This window comes from Sphaerodactylus townsendi, linkage group LG04 (genome assembly GCF_021028975.2).
Source record: "Sphaerodactylus townsendi isolate TG3544 linkage group LG04, MPM_Stown_v2.3, whole genome shotgun sequence".
In the NCBI taxonomy this organism is placed as follows: domain Eukaryota; kingdom Metazoa; phylum Chordata; class Lepidosauria; order Squamata; family Sphaerodactylidae; genus Sphaerodactylus; species Sphaerodactylus townsendi.
The window spans coordinates 82,366,514-82,385,140 of record NC_059428.1 but is presented as its reverse complement, the minus strand read 5'-3'; the positions used below and the strand labels follow the sequence as shown (position 1 = coordinate 82,385,140).

General features: G+C 40.6%; 1 protein-coding gene across 16 annotated transcripts in view; it reads left to right on the top strand.

Moving 5' to 3' along the window:
• The window catches only part of CNKSR2 (connector enhancer of kinase suppressor of Ras 2), a 202,880-nt gene that overhangs the window by 24,216 nt on the left and 160,037 nt on the right, over positions 1-18,627 (top strand). For all 16 annotated transcript variants that reach the window (XR_007244273.1, XM_048493561.1, XM_048493560.1 and 13 more), the window contains exons 2-4: positions 1,678-1,841; positions 9,972-10,174; positions 16,116-16,203. Coding sequence is in view for 15 of the 16 variants with exons in the window: in XM_048493561.1 (XP_048349518.1) it covers positions 1,678-1,841; positions 9,972-10,174; positions 16,116-16,203 (455 nt within the window). In the remaining variant the exon portion in view is untranslated. The remainder of the gene's footprint in view (positions 1-1,677; positions 1,842-9,971; positions 10,175-16,115; positions 16,204-18,627) is intronic.

The following is an 18,627-nucleotide window of genomic DNA, read 5'->3' as shown; positions in this document are numbered from 1 at the left end:
ACTCTTCCCCAGTAGCTGATTGAGTGGCAACCCTGGGGGTACCATCTTCCAACACTATATCTATTTTCAGTTTGGATTGTATCTTCATAGGGTTTTTGAGGTAAGGGTTGGTCAGAAGAGGTTTAGCTGAAGGGGCACTGCCGTTGTGTATGAAAGATCCTCTGCCAGTGTCAGCTATCACTAATACTGCTGCCTAGTAGCTACTCTTCAAGGATTCCTCTGCCCCCAGCACTGTTTGAACTGTCTGTCTTTCCTGCTGATATGGCTGTTGATCCCTGAAGAGAGTGGACACATCTTAGTTTGGCATCTAATCTGGACTGTTCCATCTTGAGTGACTCTGCTTGGAGTTTAGCCCTTTGGCAGAGTCTAGTTATCCCTTATGGTATTGCTCCCAGTTCCACTGACACCCCCTTACCATGTTAAGGTATGCATCCAAAAGGAAGTTAAAATATGTTTATGGTATGAATGAGATTTTGTATGGGTTTTTCCCTGTATCTAAATTATTTAAAATCTAGCAATATTAAATGTGCTTGCTTTATTATTAAATGTGTCTTTAGTTCTTAACTGTGTTTTAATTTTTCAAATATTTTTAAAAGATTGGTATGAAATCATTCTAAATGGCAAGCATTTTATTTAGTACTTTTTAAGCTGTTTAAAGTCTGTCTGCATGCAAAATGCATATATAGTTTGGTATTTAGAATTTGTAGGTAAAAGAAAATAACATTCACAATTTAAATAGCTAGCTTAATGCATATAGGGTTCAGTGTGGCTGAATCAAAACACTTTTAATTCCATTGAACTCAATAGAAAGACTTAAGCTCTTGCAGCACAGGATGGGGGAGGATAATTACCTTACTGATCTCTTAAACATGATTAACAGACTGGAAACAGGCCATAAATTTGTGCAGTTCACCCTACTCTGCTTTCTGTCATAAATCTTCCCTTCCCTGCTCTTCTTGGTACTAAGAACAGTAATTTTGTATTTAAATTGATGATAGCTATGGTTAGTGATTATAGCCCCCTCCCTCCCCTCCCTTGCATGCCACCACTCACTCTCTCCCCTCCCTCGCTTCTCTTCCCTTGCATGTCACCCCTCCATCCCTTCCCTCTCCCTCCCTCTCTTCTCTTGCATGCCACCCCTCCCCCTCCCTCCCTTCCCTCCCCCTCGTGTATATGTGTGTGTATGTGTTTCACTTCCACTCGAGTTACTGCCTATGTACTGTTTTCACTGCTCATATCTGGCCATCTGAGCGAACATTCTAAGGGCACAATGCTGCTGCTCTGGGAGTGAAGGGATATAGCTTTGTGGTGATTTGAGGGCTGCTTCAAGGCTGACGAGTATTTCTTTCAACTTGGATACCAACCTACTAGTGGTGCTGGTAGTTCTCTGAAAATTACTAATGATCTCAATTTCCTGGAAGAAATGGTCGTTTTTGAGGGCAGACTCCATATCATCACATTCCTGCTTCCAACTCTGCCCTCCTGAGGTGCTACTCCCTTATCTTCAGAAATTTCCCAAGCTTGAGTTGACAGCCCTATTTTTAACCAAGTTCAGCATTGTAAGGCATACCTTTGTCTCCAGCCAAGTCCTGTCCTGTGTTCTGTGCCTCTTGCGCCTTACCTCTTATTTAATACTTGAAAAAATTGCTTTCTGTATTCTTTTGTGTTTTTGTTTAGGACTCGATGACTGCCTTCAGCAGTATATCAAGAATTTTGAAAGAGAGAAGATTGGTGGGGACCAACTGCTACGTATCACTCATCAGGAACTGGAGGATTTGGGAGTTACTCGAATTGGGCATCAAGAACTCATTCTGGAAGCAGTTGATTTGCTGTGTGCTTTGGTAAGCTCCTTTGGGATAAATGGGAGAAAGCATATGGTATGTTCTGAAATAATAAAACTTGAGTACTACGTAAGCATATAAAATGTAACTGAATCATCAAAAATGCATTGCAATATAAACAACATTAGAAAAGTAAGGATTTAAAACCTTAACACATGTGCCTTTTTTTAGTATTTTTTCCAAACAGAAATGTGTTGCAGTTGCAACCCAGTGGGGTTTCAAGATAAGAGCCTAACAGAGGTGGTTTACATTGCTTTCTTCTGCATAGCGACCCTGGTATTCCTTGTTCGTCTCTCATCTAAGTACTAATCAGGGCCAACCCTGCTCACTTTCTGAGAGCTAATAAGATCAAGCTAGCCTGTTCATCCGGGTCAGGGCCAAACAGAAATAGCTATTCTCAAACTGAAAATGCCAGTTTTGCAGATGTAGTTTGTCTTAAGCTACAAATAACAATTTCCTTTATAGAACTTTTTCTAATCATTCACTTTTGTAAACAAAATGCTTTCTCAAATAATTCACCAGGGGATACTGACATAGCCCCTTGGAGCATTCAGTCTGATTTTAACATAAGGTTAAGGCTTTTAATATAGAAATGTAAGATGTCCAAAATATTTTAAACATAATATGTGGTGATGTAACTGGAGTGATTTGGACATCTTGAAATCAATCTTGCAAAATATTTAATTATTCCTAAGTATCCGTTCTTTGTTTTCTCAAATTGCATGCTTATTAAAGAGGCTCGTTGAGCACAGTGGAAACTGGCTTGAGCCTCCCTGAAGACTCAGTGTTAGCTTTGATGACACTTATGCTCTGTGTGATGGTTCTGGGGCAGGTCATCTAGAACTCTGAAACTGGATGTTATTATAACAGCACCAAGTTCTAGCTTTCACTCAGCAAGCATCCAGGAATACCAAGATCCTGAACTGGTGCTCAGATGTTATGGTTTAAACTTAACAGAATACAAACAGAAATTGAATTGAGGCATGAACAAGGTTATGGTTGTGTGTATTCTAGCATTCTGTATCACTTTTTAACAGTATTAGGGACCTTAAGGCCATTGTCAATTATAAATGGTGACTAGGTTATGATTCAGAATCTAATTTATAGCACATTTTTCAGCAGCATGATTTTAACCTAATTAACATGGACATTTGATTACTGATTGAACTCTTGCAAACCAAATTAGTACTTCATATAAGAAACCTCCTGCAAAGAACTTCGTAGTGAACTCTAAGGAGGTGTTTGCAGTTTCAAAAGCTGCAGCAAAAAAACCCTGCAGTTTCCTTGAGGGGAAGTAGTTTTCTTCCCATTATTTCAGGGCAGTGTTATATTGCTTATAGTTACTCTGTTCAGAGATAATCTACTGCATCACATGATTTTTTGCTGAGTCCTGGAGGTCTAACAAATCCAGATCAAATTAAAGGGTTGTGGGACAAGAAAGGACAGATGGAAATTCACATGCAAATCCTTTTATAGTTAAAAATAGGTGCCAGTGTGGGCACAATATTTTGTTTAGTTCTGGTTGGCATCAATGAAGGTGAAGAAATAATTAATGACACTGATTTGATATCTTTGTTCGTTCTTTAAATCTTTATCAAACCCAAATATTTTTCCCTTTGAGATTTTATTTTATTTTATTTAAATATCACAGAACATCTGGTCCTTTTAAGCCTGTATTTTCTCATGTTTGATGTTCAGTATTCACGTAAGCTATTTAATATTTTGTAATTTTTTGTAATTTATACAAATTTATTTGCAATTTATGTGAATTTATTTGCACAAATGATTTATCTTCATCATGCTACTAATTATAGCATTGGTTAATATGCTCCTGTATGTATAAGCACATAGGCTTTCGTACTTTTGTAATCTTAATTGGTTGCTGTAATGTGGTTTAAGTGGAGCTACTCTTGAAAATTAAGCATGAAAAATGCTTGCTGTGTTAATCTCCTCCCTCCTTCCCTCCATACAACCCTGTTCACTTCACTCCTTTTTCCCAGGCTCCCTCCCCCATTTCTCTTCTATGTTTTCTGCCAACACCATTTTCCACACCCTCTCTACCTTCCTAGCAGCTTTTCTCTACTTTACGCTACTCACTACACTGTGATCCTCTTCTGGCTGCTGCTACTTTCTGCCATGATTGCCTAGACTGAGGCTGTAGTTGCTTGGTTGCTAGGAAACTCCACAGTTTCACATAATCTCAGTTGGATTTTTTTAGATAAATTTTCAACTCCTCATCATTCTCCACCACCACCACCCCGCCCCCCGAATATCAGGGTCGTGTGTCAGGTTTCAACAGAAATTCTCCTTACTTATCCCCTTATGCTTGTTTGTCGTTATTGCCTGTATGTATTCAATTTTAGGTATATATAGCTTGACTAGTACATGGAAAAACTGTCTTGGATCTTTTGAAAATAACCTGTCATCCCAAGGAAGTCTGCTCAGAATCCTAATTAGGTTTATTAAATTAGGATTATTCACAGGAGAATCTTTAGAATTGTACCATAAATTTTGGTTCACAGTTGATGTTGGCCTGGAATAAGCAATATCGCCCCAATTAATTGATGACTACAGCTTATTTCATTTCTATTGAGCAATTTGAGAGGATGGTTTTGCAGATGACACAGAAACCTCTTCTGTAATGTTTGATCTATGATTGTTGTTTCACTTGCTGCTGTATTCTTCAAATGATGGATGTGTATTGCTGAACTTTCCTTAAGATGGACAACATGCCAGTTAAAGATAAGTCCTGTCTTATCTTCCAGTGCTGTCTTATATTTCTTACTATAGAACAGTCATTGAGTGCTTTTAGAGATTTTTTTTTTAGGTTTAGTATGTTTGTCACCATGCTTAAGAGTTTACACTTAAATCATGCAACTTGCTGGGATACAGAAAAGAAGGAGGTGGAACAGAATTGAGTGTGAAAGTAGACGAGACATTGAAAATGTGTGAATGGTTCTTCTAAACCTTTAATATTTTTTATCTGCTGCTTCACTTTCCCCAGTGCAGATCATCCCAACTTTCTGTTTAGTCCTGACAGGAAAATATAAGAAACCTCCCCCTCCCATCTTTTTCTTGTGGGTGCAAGAAGTGCAGAACGTATGCAGGACACTGTACAATAGGCTAAATTGTTAAATATGTACTACTAGCTTGCAATCTATATTTTAAACTGCAGCATTTTTCTAAATTCAAACATCAAAGTCCTCACCGGAGCTATTTCCATCTATTTTAAGATACCCCAATCATGGTCAGAATGAGCCTAAAGTCCTTGGGCTCATATCAGAGGCGTAGCTAGGGAAAATGGAGCCCGGGACAAAATCTGAGTTTTCCAGATTTCCTGAGTGGGCAGCCACCCCCTCCCCCACAAAAAAAGAATGATTTTTTTTGCACCAGATCATCTCAAAGTCACCATCACATTATAGAACATTCCCCAACTCACAAATCTGCACACCCAGGGCTCCCTAGTTTAAACAATATTGAAAGAGATACTGTTGGGGGGGGATCCACGCTGAAACAGCATCACTTTCAGTGTTGTTTAGACTAGAGATCCCAGATTCTTCTTTTAAATCCATCCTACAGGGAGACTCTGGGCTCCCTAGTTTAAACAACATTGAAAATGATGCTGTTTCAGGGTGGATTCCCCCCCCCCATCCCACCCCCCAAACAGCATCACTTCAACCATCCAATCTGAAACTTTTCTGGAGTCTGCACAGGATAGGTAAAGATGCTCTCTAGCCCTTTTATTGAGATGCCTAGTTTTGAGGTGCAAAATGAGTCACAGATGATGTTTGGACAATCCTGATAACACACTCATGGCCTATGTGCAGTCCCACTCAGCCAGTGACTTGGGGCAATCACATTAGCATTTTTTTTGTCTTACAAGGCAGATATTCCAGGGCTGCAGGTGGGAAGTTATGTTCCATGGCAGAGATATTGTCTTTGCTTTAGGAAGGGAATGGCAGGCTATTATGCAAGTCAGATATGGGCAAGGGCAAGTCAGACAAGATTTTCTATCCTTGTGTGTACACTAGCCAATGAAGAGAATGGATGCTCCATCTTGGCTCTGCACCACTAGGCACCCCAAAGGTCAGCAGGAAGAGTGGAACTGATATACAGGGCTTCCCCAACTCACCATGGGTTGGCCTGGTAACAGTTTGATTGATGCCTCTGGCCATGCCCAGACCAGCTTATAAAGTTACAGCTTAAAATTGACTAGCCATATATGTAGTTCTGTGCCCAATCTATGTGAACATTTGGACTAGGGCAGGTAGGGATTTATAACAGCTTATTCATGTCCCTGCCTTCTAAGATAAATAGTGCAGTAATAAGAATAAATTAAGGTTGTCTTTTTTTCTGTGTAAATATTCTCAAAGTTTAACAAGGCATAAGGGGAGGCAAGAATTGGACAAAAGGCCTCAGTATACAACTGAGATTGTACAGCATGAATTTGTTCAATATAAATGGACCTGTGATGGACAGCATAAAATTGTGCCTTATATTCTTTCCTTTCAGCATGTAGGATTTAAAAAACCCTGAATGGAATGCTGAAGTGAAAATAAAAAACCCTGAGGGGTTTAATAGTCAACAGCCAACAGACAAAAAGGGGGAGTTGGAGTTTGAACGGAGCAGAAATAGGAAATAGTGTATTGGTAAAACTGTCTAGTTATTAAGTTTGATACAGTGGGAGAACCAACGCTGTTACCATTAAGTACAATACATTTCCCTTCTTTGGTAACTAGGTCAGCTATCAGACTAGAGTGAAAAGACTTTATAGTCATACTTACAAACAAAAAAGCCCTCAGGTTTTTTGTTATATGTGACTCTTTTGTTATCCTCAATTCATGTAACCCATACACTCTGTAGGATCCCCCCCCACACACACACACAAATGTAGCTGATGTGCTATCTAAGGAATCCTGTGTATGTAAAAGAACAGAATCATAGAGTTGGAAGAGACCACAAGGGCTATCAAGTCTAACCCTTCAACCATCCCAGAATACACAATCAAAGTACCCTTGACAGATGGCCATCCAGCCTCTGTTTAAAAACTTCCAAAGAAAGACTCCACCAACCTCCAAGGCAATGTATTCCACTGTTGTTTCTCTCCCCCTTAATTTTTACCCAGATTCTCTCAACCTGGCTTCCAGGATTTAAGTCGTGGACCTGCTCACAGGTGTAATCATCCTTGATGTATAATGTTTCTCCTCCTTTCCTAGTTGGTATATTTCTCTGAAATAGGTTATACCCTTCAATTATTACATTCCAATCATGAGACTCATCCCACCAGGTTTCAGTGATGCTTATTATATCATATTTGCTTTGCCATGATAAGAGTTCAAGCTTGCCTTGTTTATTTCTCATGCTCTATGCATAAGTGTAAAGACATCTAATGCCATCATTCATTCCTACAGACTGCTTATTTAAGGTTTTTTTCCCACCCCCTGTTGGGTTCTTGAACTATTTGCTCAGTTTTATCTATAATGTTTGGATTTTTATCTCTAACCCTTGATGAACTCAATTTAAAGCCCTGCTGACCAGGTTTGTGATCCTCCTAGCAAAAATGTTCCTACCTACAGCTGTGAGGTGCAGCCCATCCCTTGTTAGTAATCCATGATATTGCAGACCATGGTCCTAGAACCCAAAAACATTCCTGGCAGCACCATCTGCGAAGCCAGTTGTTCAATTCCAATTTTTTTTTTCCTTCCTGGGCCATGTCCTTCATCTGGAAGTAGAGATAAATTGACAACCTGTGCATCCCGATCCTTCTGCTTCCTTCTCAGAGTCTCAAAATCCCTTGTGATGTCCCTAAGGCTATGTCCTGTAGTGCAATTTGTTACCATGTGGATCAAAAGTAAGGGATAATGGTCAGTAGACTTGACAAGTCATTTCAGCCTCTTTGTGACATCAAAGATTTTTTGCTCTAGGGAGATAACCCACCTCTCAAGACATCTTATCAGGCCTGCAAATCACTGCTTCTGTTCCTCTCAGCAGGGAGTCCCCTACAACCACCAATCATCTTCTCTTGGGTTTTGCAGGGGCCATTCCATGGGCTGAACCTTTTGTCACTTGCACATTCTCCAAGGATGTTGCTCATGTGCCTATTTCCTTATCCTCACTGACAAGGGGGAGAATTTCAAATCGATTCTATAGCTTCAAACTCACAGAATGCTCCCTGGTTGCTCTACTTCTATGTGTCACATTCCTCCAAATTGCCCACCTCTCATGTTTGAGAGCTGCCCTCCTGCTCAGAGAACTCCCCAGTATGTTCTCCTCCCAGTACTGTCTGCTCCACTCTGTGCAGGAAACCCTAATTCTTCTTAATGAGCTGAAGAGTATATACTTGCTCCTCAAGCTGCCGGACCTTCTCTTTTCAGAGAGTGACCAACTTGCACTTGTTGGAAATATAGCTACACACATCCTCTAGCAACAAAACAAACGTTCCACAGCTGTTGCAGGTGACTTCAGCAACTCCTTGAGTTTTAAATAGTAGTCTTAAATAAGCCTCCCTATTTAAGATCTCCCACTAAACTCCTCCACAAAATGATTGTCAGTCTTACCTGTTATCCAAGCTCCAGCTTATTGAGTTCAAGGGACTGAGACCTAGTAGTTGAAGCCCTTGCTTGTTGTGCCCAATATTTCTTTACTAAATATCAAACCAACAGAAGAGAGTTTTAAGTAGCTTTGTTTGCAAAGAAAGGGGAAATACCCTGCCTGGGTAAACTCCGTCAAAACACTATATCCACAGGATGTTTATTCCCTTCTCTTGAATTTGCCATGCTCTCTTCATTCTCCCATTGGCTATGGATACTAGGAGTCACAACTTTCCGATCCACCTATTTATATGTTGCTCCCTAATATATACCCCCTCCTATATTCTTCCTATATGTTTCATTATAATACAATTTGTCATCAATATGCTGTTTCATATTTAGTGAATACTTTTAGTCTCCCACCTGAAATAAGCCCATAAGAAGTTCAAATATTTTAAACAATCACAAAATACATTAAAAAGCTCTAGACATAACATAGAAACATATTATTCTACTTCTGGTATTTTTCAAGAACTTGTAGCTTGCTGTGTCAGCTTTCACTCCATTTATAGTTTGTGTTGACAGCCTACCATTCATTGGGAAATCAGGTGACTTTGTCTGCACTGAAACATTCTTACTTGCTTAGGCTCATTCCGCACACGCAGAATAATGCACTTTCAAGCTGCTTTCAGGGCTCTTTGAAGCTGTGCGGAATGGCAAAAACAGTTGTGAAAGCAGCTTGAAAGTGCATTATTTTGCGTGTGCAGAATGAGCCTCTGTGTTTCTTCAACTGAGGATGCAAGAAAAGGGGCAGGAATCTATGGTGGCCATCCAGCTACTCAGGCACCACCAGCCCAGCACCCAGTCCAGTTCTTTTCATTGGCCCTTCCTTCTGGCTTTTCAGACATGGCCTGGCATTCTGTACAGACCCTCTACTTTATCCTGCCATTCCTCAGGATAGAACTAGTCTCCTGTAAGATTGCTCTGCATCCTTCCTCTAAAGTCCTGGTCCAGGACTTAACTAACCTAATTCATCCTGTGAGCAATCCTGCTCTGTCATGCTTCCCTCATTATTGGGTGGGCTCTCTCCATCCTTCACTCTAGTTGCAGCTCAGCTGAAAGTCATCCATGGATTTAAAGTGCCATGCTGCTGGAACCCAAGCAAGCTCAAGCAAATTAATGGGCTTCCTCCATAGCAGTTTCTTTTTGCTATGAACTTCATCCATGGTTATTCAGGAGGATGCTGGTCTGGTCGCTGAAGGGTGACCATAATTTCCAGCCCTTTTCTGGCCCACCCATCATTTGGCCAGACTTTGGGTAGGCCCTTAAATAGCACCCAATCAGGTGCCAGCCCTTTTTTCCTTCTAAAGTTGCTAGTTGAGGCAGTGATGCCATTCAACCACATTTGTATATGAATTCTAGTCAGATACCGTAGAATTCTGCTTTGGAGTCTGTGTAAAGATATAGTGAAAATAAAACTTGCAGTATTCTTTGCAAGGTAGTATATTCCTGCATTCATTGCCAGGAGTTGTTAATAGTAAAACTTTTTTGTGCTGTATCAGACTGGGGCTAATTTTGTTTGTTTTCTTCTTATGTGCAGAATTATGGACTGGAAACTGAAAACCTAAAAACACTTTCTCACAAGCTAAATGCATCTGCCAAAAATCTTCAGAACTTTATCACAGGGCGGAGGAGGAGTGGTCATTATGATGGTAGGACCAGCAGAAAATTACCAAATGACTTCCTTACCTCAGTGGTGGATCTGATTGGAGCTGCAAAAAGCCTCTTAGCTTGGCTGGACAGGTAAATTTTTTAAGATACTTCACTGAGGATTAGTTAAGTTATGTACATTAACACATTTTTGTACATCCATGCTTGGAATCCTAGCATAAAACGTTTAATAATAACTTTGGAGTGGTTGTCATCAAGATGTGGATGGTGCTCAGCTCTATATGTCCTTATTCAGATCTCCTGGTGATACAGTAGAAATCCTAAGTAACTTCCTGGCTGCTGTGATAAGTTAGCTAAGCGTGAACAAATTGAAATGAAACCCTTAAGAAACAGAGATAATGCTAATTGGGAAAACTGAGACCTTGTGTTCCCCACATTCTATCTAGGTCAATTGATTCAGTTAAGAACCCTGGGGTTATACTAGACCCAGTGTTATTACTGGAGACTCAGGTGCGGAAAAGACTTTCTGCAACTCAGCCTAGATTATAAGATGGTGCCATACCTTGATTCAGCTGATTTGGCCTTGAGACTATAATATGGTGTATGTACATTGGTCTCTTCTCAAAATCAGTTTGGAAACTCCAGTTGGTGCAAAATGTCATGGCTAGGCTACTATTGGGAGCTATTGGGAAGTACACGTAGCTTGCATATTACTCCCATTCTGCAGTCTCTCCTCTGGCTGCCCCTCAGTTACTAGGGACAGTAACTGGAACCTCATATCTGTGGCACTGCCTCTGGGCTCCATTGCAACAGCTTTGTTCCTCTGAACATGGCGTTCTACAAGTGCCAACCTGCAAGTGGACAAAATCATCTACTGCCTGTACATGTGGCTTCTCCGTTGTGGCATCCACCTTGTAGAACGGCCTGCTTCAGGAGGTCAGGAAGGCTCTCATTCTCCTAGAGTTCCACGAACTATGCCAAACTGAATGATTCAAGAGGATGTTTTTGTGCAGGCAATAATGCTGCACTGTAAAAAAATTAATTGGACAAATTATTAAGGACTGTGGACTATTATACTAAGTATGATTTTCTGTAAGTAGGGTCCTGTAGTGTAACTTTTTTCATCATTTAATATGTCATGTTAACAGTTAAATATTTAGATATTGCATTAGTTCTGTCGTTGAATTTCTAAATCCTATTGCATTGTTTATTGAATATTCCATTTGTAGATTGTATTGAATCACTCTGTATAATCAGCCTTGAGTCCAAGTGAGAAAGGCAGACTGTAAATAAATAAATAAATCAACCTGTTTTACAGATGAAATATAATATTGCCCTGAAGCTCATAAGGGATAAAGGCAGTCAAAAGTTCCAATGTTTTGGAAAGCATTTGAATATACGTTCTCACTCTGAGGTGGAGGGCATCTTCAGAATATGGGTTATTCCTGCCCACTTCTCAGGGAGGCAGGATTTTCAAACTTCCTGTTATTGGCCTTCTATGGGTACCTGTGCCTCATGTTATTTCCTGTCTTGAGAGAGAGAGCAGATTGCATAGAGACTCTGTCTCATTTTTTCTATTTTTCATTTTTTTCTGCCTTTCTAATGTCTATTTTCCAGCATCTTTTTTCTTCGACTCTATCTCTTATCTCTCTTTCTTCCTCCTCCTTGCTCTTCTTGGGTCTTTCTCAACCCTCCTTCCCAATCTCTTGTCTGCCGCTCTCATCAAGGTCTATGGATCAGACCTAGAGCGAACCAGCAATGGAGTCCTCAGATGAGCCCTTCCTATCGGATGGGAACAATGCCTTCGACCTTCCACCTCAGCACCCAATGGCCAGTGTCTGCTTGACTGACTGCCCAGCTGGTGTTCTGGGAGCAATGAAGACACAGAACAAAAAGAACATGCTGCTAAAAGATATGCAGCGTGGCAGCCAAAAAAGTTGCAAAACCCCTCTAGATGCAGCCAGTTTGGCCTGTCAGGGTAATCATGGCCAGGCTTGCCCTCCAGCCACTTCTTCAGTGCTGGCTCAGAAGATTCCATGTTGCAGAGATTGGGCAGAAGACTTTGGGGGGTAACATAAGACCAACCTTCCCCCAACTGACCCTATGGAAGGGTGGCAATTTTACTCCACAAGTGGGTGGCCAGTTTATCTATAGGACCTCTTGGCCCTTATTCAACCATCAATAAGGAGGAATGCAGAGATCTATGAGGGAAGAGTTCCTTCACCTACAACAGACCGTTCCCCCTTCCAGGCCTCAGTATACCATATCCTCAGCCCCTTTGGGGATGTCTCAGTTTGGGGGGGGGACTTCCCCAGATCATCAGGTACCCTGGCCGTGGCTCACTAAAGCAGCCAGGAAGCCTACTGCTCCCAGTACAAACATGGAGCCTGACCAAGACACCCAAGAGGTGCCTCTATCAGATGGCAAAAAAGAGGAGGGCGAATTTTCCTCTGAGGAGGAAGAGGAGAGCAAGGCTGATCCATCTCCACCCCACATAGTCAGTGTGGATGATTTTCAGTACCTTCTGTCCAAGGCCATAATGACTCTTGGTCTGTCGGAAGAACATGACTGTTCCACTGATGAAAAGGAACTTAAGTTCAAACCCAAGGGCCCTAAAGAATTTTTCCCTAGGTCCACCTGTACTGATAAGGTTTCCCCATTCCTAGAATATTTTGACACTACAGTCAGGGTGGAATGGCAGAATCTGATGGCTGACAAGCAACCTCCTGTCTTTACCAAGAAACTCTATTGTCTAAACAAACAAGCTATGGAGATGTTAGAATCTCCATTAGTTGATGTGCCAGTGGTTGCCCTACAGTCTTCAGATCTCTTTTCTGTGGATGGGAGAGGCAATGTCAGGGATCCCTTGGACAGGAAGGTGGAGTTTGCCACTAAGAATGCTATGAAGCCTCAGCCCTAGCCATCAGGGCTGCATCTGTGTCAGCTATCATTTCCCTGGCTTTCATCTTCTGGGCAAGGAGGTTCACCCAACTGATTCCCAGATAACAGGAGGCTTCAAAAAGGGGCAAGCTTCATTCTAAAAGCAGTCTTCTTCCTTGGTAAACATCATGTAATTCTCAATCCGTTTCACTGCATCCACTGCTTCTAGGAGAGCCCTCACTTCCTGGCAAGTAAACATTCTTTCAAGTCTCTTTTGCTCACATATCTCTTCAGGGGAAAGAGGCTCTTTGGTGTGGATCTGGATAAAATTATGGTGAAAACCAAAAACAAAACAAAGCCTCAAACCAAAAGCCTCAAATACTTGGAAGACATATTCATCTGTTCTGAATCCCAAGAGAAGTCTTTCCACAACATTCAGCTGCTCATCCATCTTTTGTCGATTCATGGCTACTGAAAAGAGTCATCTTCAACCCAGATGCCTGCCCCACCTAGCATTACAAAATAAATATTTAAGCATCCTCTGATACTGCATTCAGTTGCAAAATGCTGCAACAAGTCTTCAAATATTGATGTGCCCACCCAGAAGTTAGTCAGAGTTGCTGTTCTTGGACGTCCGATATTCTAAAGATGCCCTCCACCTCAATGAGAACGGAATCTTGGATATTCACCATGAATGTTCCTTCTTCACTAAGGTAAAGAAGGCATTTTGGCTCACCCAGAGTATCAGCTGTTCCAAGGAGACAAGACGATGGACTGTTCAAGAATCAGACATGCTTCTGCCTTTACAGGGATTCACAAAATTGAAAGATAAAGAACAAATGATACCACATGTAGAGCAGGAGAAGAAGGGAAGCACCTTTCTGACTCCCCCCTGGAAATTCCTTCTGATACTATCATAGCTTAGAGTATAAACTCTCTTCTACAATCCTTTTCTGCTAACTGTTATGTTGCTGCACTGTTCTTCCTGTAAAATCATTTCTTTTTATTTCTGTTGACTGTTGACTGCAGTGATGCTGTTGTTATAACCTGTTTCCCCTTTACCTTTTTTGATGTCAATGTGCTCTTGTGTTCAGAAAGTCTTTAAACTGAGGCACAGGGGTCAATGTGCCAATAATGGGAAGTTTGAAAACCCTATATGTTATGATGCTGGCATGCCCAATATTATTATTTCATCTTTGAGGACAATGAATAAAAATAACTCCAAAAACAAATATTTATCAACATGAAATTTGACACAAAGGTGCTATAAGGGACTTCTAGTTGCTTTTGAGTTCTGTACTAAGACAAAATTTTCTAAAATTTCAGTGGCAAATAGGGCACTTTAGAGTAACTCTCAGATCTTGTGTTACTGACAGGCAGTGCCAAGCATTTGCATACTGTGGATTTGATTGTGATGAGTATACACATCTGGTCAGTGCTAAGAGTTAGCTGAGTGCGTTTAGATAGGTTAGATACTGATTATGCGGATATAGCAAGCAAGTTCACACATATCTGTGATCGTGCTATTACTATCAGTGTGAGGACTTGTATGTCTAAAATAGCAGTCACAGATAAAACAATGACTAATAACATGTCACTTGATCCATCCATGCTGCTTTGGTGACATGAAGAATTATGTGAGCCTGATGTGGTCCTATCTCATGCCAGACCCGCCTAGAATCAGTACAAATATTAATGTTATTTCTGATGCAGACATATGAGATGCTGGATTTAATTGCTTTGTAAATTGAGAGAGATACTGTAGTAATGGTACATTATTGGATTATATGATCTGAATTACTTGAATGCTGTTTCAAAATATGTCGGCAGTTGGCCTTTTTTTTTTTTGCAAATGCTTCTTGTAATGAGATAACTAGAGCTCAAGGAGCCAATTATATCCGTTCTGTATCTCTGTTCCCTGTATCTGTCTCATTATTCTGTGTAAATACAAGGGTTGCCAATCCACAATGTATCCCCAGATGCTAGCCAACCTGACTGGCTCCTCCCAAGGATGAGGAGAGTAGGCAGTAGCTTCTTGATCCTTTCAGCTCCATGGTGGCAGGGATGGGTGGGTGTTCTACACCATTTCATTCATCCTCCAGAGAATAGAAGTGGGCAGCAACTTCTTGCTTTCTTGCAGTCCAGTGGTGTGGTGGGGAAGATAATTTGAGCAGTTTCCTGTGACCTGACAGAGGATGGGGGCAAGAAGGGGAGTGGTGTGGCTTAAGCACTCTAATTTAGGGACTCAAACTATTTTGGCTTGCCTGACAGCCGTTTAATAGAATGGTGCACACCTTCAAAGATTTTGCAGATGGAAAAAGAGACATTATTTTGTATTTATAAGATCCTTTCTCATCCTCAATCCTTCTTCACAATATATTGCTGAATACCAGAGGTGTACTGGGTAAAAATGGTGCCCGGGGCATGACCAGCTCCCAGGGCCACCACTGCTGGGCCCTGCCCTCCTCAGCTTCGCAGTGCTGCACCACGGGAGAGGCCGGGCACAGGAGAGGCCGGGCACAAGGACCCAGCCACTGCCCAGCACCTCCCCCACGTGATGAAGTGGTATGAGCCTGGGGACATGGGATACCCCATGTTTCCATGGGTGGTACACCCCTGCTGAATACTGTTCTATGCTTGCCGTACACTGTCCTCAACTTAACAGCCTGTTCTAAGTTTAGGAGTACAGTGTGTTAGTAAACCAACTGTAAGAAATTTTTAAGGAAAAAAAATAACTACAATTAATATTTGTTGCCTGATTCTATGTATCACTCAGAAATGAATGAATGTAAGTTGCAGCCTTAATTCGTGAGTCTTATGTCATTTTTCCTTTTATGCACATTTATTTTGTGGTTAGTGCTGTTAAACTCCCTCAAAAAAGCAAAATTGTTGCAAAATAGGGATTCTCTCTCAAGGTAAGATGGGATTATCCAATGTAAACTTTTCTTAGTTCTGAACAGAATACAAAAGTGCTGATACAAAAGTTTCCTGCATCCTGAGGATTCAAAAGGATTCAAATTTCAACGGAAACTACCATTAGAATTGTTTAGTATTGCACTTGCCTGCAATGCAGTGTATTTTATAAATCTGTGTCATATTCGTTTCTCTTGTAGGTTATGAAAGCTGCCTGTGAATACTTAGCGCTATAATAAAAAATGCAGGATCGGTTTAACATAGTTTTCCTTTATTGCAGATCACCTTTTGCTGCTGTGACAGATTATTCTGTTACAAGAAATAATATCATACAGCTCTGTCTTGAATTAACAACGATTGTACAACAGGTATGAGATCATCTACGTTTCCTGTTTTATTTCTCTTTAAAATACCATCTGTAAGACTTCAAAAACAAGTATACACTATATTTTTAAAAGTCCTGGTAATTTTATTTATTTCATTGTATTTTGCTTACTTACCTGAGAGATTCGTGAGTCTTAATTTAACCAGTGAGATGTCTTGTGAATTCCTATTTTGTAAATTCCTTTTCCTTTTCCCCCCCAGTTATGGGAGATGGCAAGGAAGACTTTATATTGCTTTATAACTTTATTTTATGCCAACTCATTCTTTTACATAATCTTAGATGTGCTTAGTCCTGACTATTAAATCTTCTGTAAATTGCATGCATGTCCTGATTCACAGGACAAATTGTATTTTCACCCCTGTTCTCTAGGAACACACAGATGAATCATGCAAAGAACGTTCAGCACATGATTACTGCAGCATACCAGTGAACTGAAAGCTTGAAAGCTTGAATACCTCTACAAGACTAGCACTCCATTACTGCCTCCTCTTCCTTCTGTTTAGGAACAGAATGATATGCTGCTAGTTGCCTGAAGTGGATGGCAGCTATCTTGAGAAAGGAATAACTCCCTTCTCAGGCTCTCAGTGATGGGGCACTTTTTTCCCTGTTGTTGATTTACTTCTCACTACTATTGCCAGAGCCTCTTCTTTCTGCTACTGTGAAAGATAGCTCCCCAGAGTAGAATGTCTGAGATGGAAACAGTAAAATCCTTTCCTGTAAAGAGAAAGATATTGTGTCAGAAAGTGGAATTATGGTCCAGTGAGTAAAAGCAACATCATATAATTGGGGAAAGTGCTGTTAAGTTACATCCAACTTAAGGTTGGGGTCCCATAGGGTTGTGAAGGCAAGAGACATTCTGAGGTCGTTTGCCATTGCCTGCCTCCATGTAGGACCCTCGACTTCTTTGATGGTCTCCCATCCAAGTATTACCAGGGCCCTGCTTAGTTTTTGAGATCAGATGACATTGGGCTAGCCTAGGTTATCCAGGTCAGGGGGAACCATATATTAAAGTTCAATTCACTGGTACACTACAACCACCGATAAATATAAAAAGAAGTTTCGAGTGCTATGAACATTTTTTCTTTTTTAGATTTCATTTAATACCTGTGCACATTTCATCAGCTAGCACATTTGAAGCTTCATATTTTCAATTGTTCTTACATGTTAATGTTTATTAGCAAGCATCATCCAACCATTTCTTTTATTTCTTCTTTTTATTTAAAACATTTCTATGCCGCTGTTCCTCCTAGCTCATGGACCTCAAGCACACCCTTTAAGCAGGTTAAGATCTATTGAAGTGAGTGGGATACAGGGATGGATTAAGACTGCTGTCTAAAATAATTGTAGTCTCAGTCTACAGCCCCATTCAAACAGCCAGGTGGTCAACCGCAATGCTGCCCCACTGCTCCCATAGGGCTTGCGATGCCCCTGCTTATTTCTTTACAAATAAATATAATAGGTGCAAAATAACATTTATTTAGTCCTTTCTTTCTCCCTCTATATTTTGCTGCCACCAGGAATTGAATTCCAAACCCCCTTATAGTTTCCTCTGAAATAGTGTGTCCGAGCTTTAAACCAGATTCGAAGGGCTACATGGTCTTGATAAAATTCCTCGTGTGGGATTCCAAGTTACATTGAAGAAAATGAAATTTTATTCATATGTGTTCTTTGGCTTAAATATTTGAAAAGATAATTTACAATAAATAAAAGAAATTGAGGCAACAACCTCTGCTGAGGTGACTTTCACTTTATAGCAATTTCCTCTCTCCTTCTTTTACAACTCTGAGACCCTATTAGGATTTGACTCCTAGTCTCTCACTCTAAGTACAGCACAGATTGATTCTCTCTCTCTCTCTCTCTCTCTCTCTCTCTCTCTCTCTCTCTCTCTCTCTCTCTCAGTTCAGCACACAATATTTTCTCTCTTTTAAGTTCTGTACACACCGATTCAGTTTGGCTCAAAGTCATATTGACTTTGTCTGCTTGGCTTTTCCCCTTTTATTCTTTAATTCAGGGTATATATTAATTTATTGTCTAAACTCCTTAGAGTTTTTATTTATTTGTTTATTTAACCCTGTTCCTTTTCTGTGGGAGGTGTCAGCAAGGCTAATGCCCCTTCCGCACATGCAGAATATAGTACTTTCAGTCCACTTTCGATGTACTTTGCAGCTGGATTTTACTGTGCAAAATAGCAAAATCCTCTTGCAAACAATTGTGAAAGTGGATTGAAGGTGCATTATTTTGCATGTGCGGTAGAGGCCTAACATAATTTTAGGAGTTAGGATGGGCTAGGGTCAAGTTCACAAATGGTAACCTTCTCAATATCCATCACAGTAACTGTGACAGAGTTAAAATGGTACTTAAGCAGGCATTTCTTTTGCCTGGCCTGTATTACAACTGACATCTACAT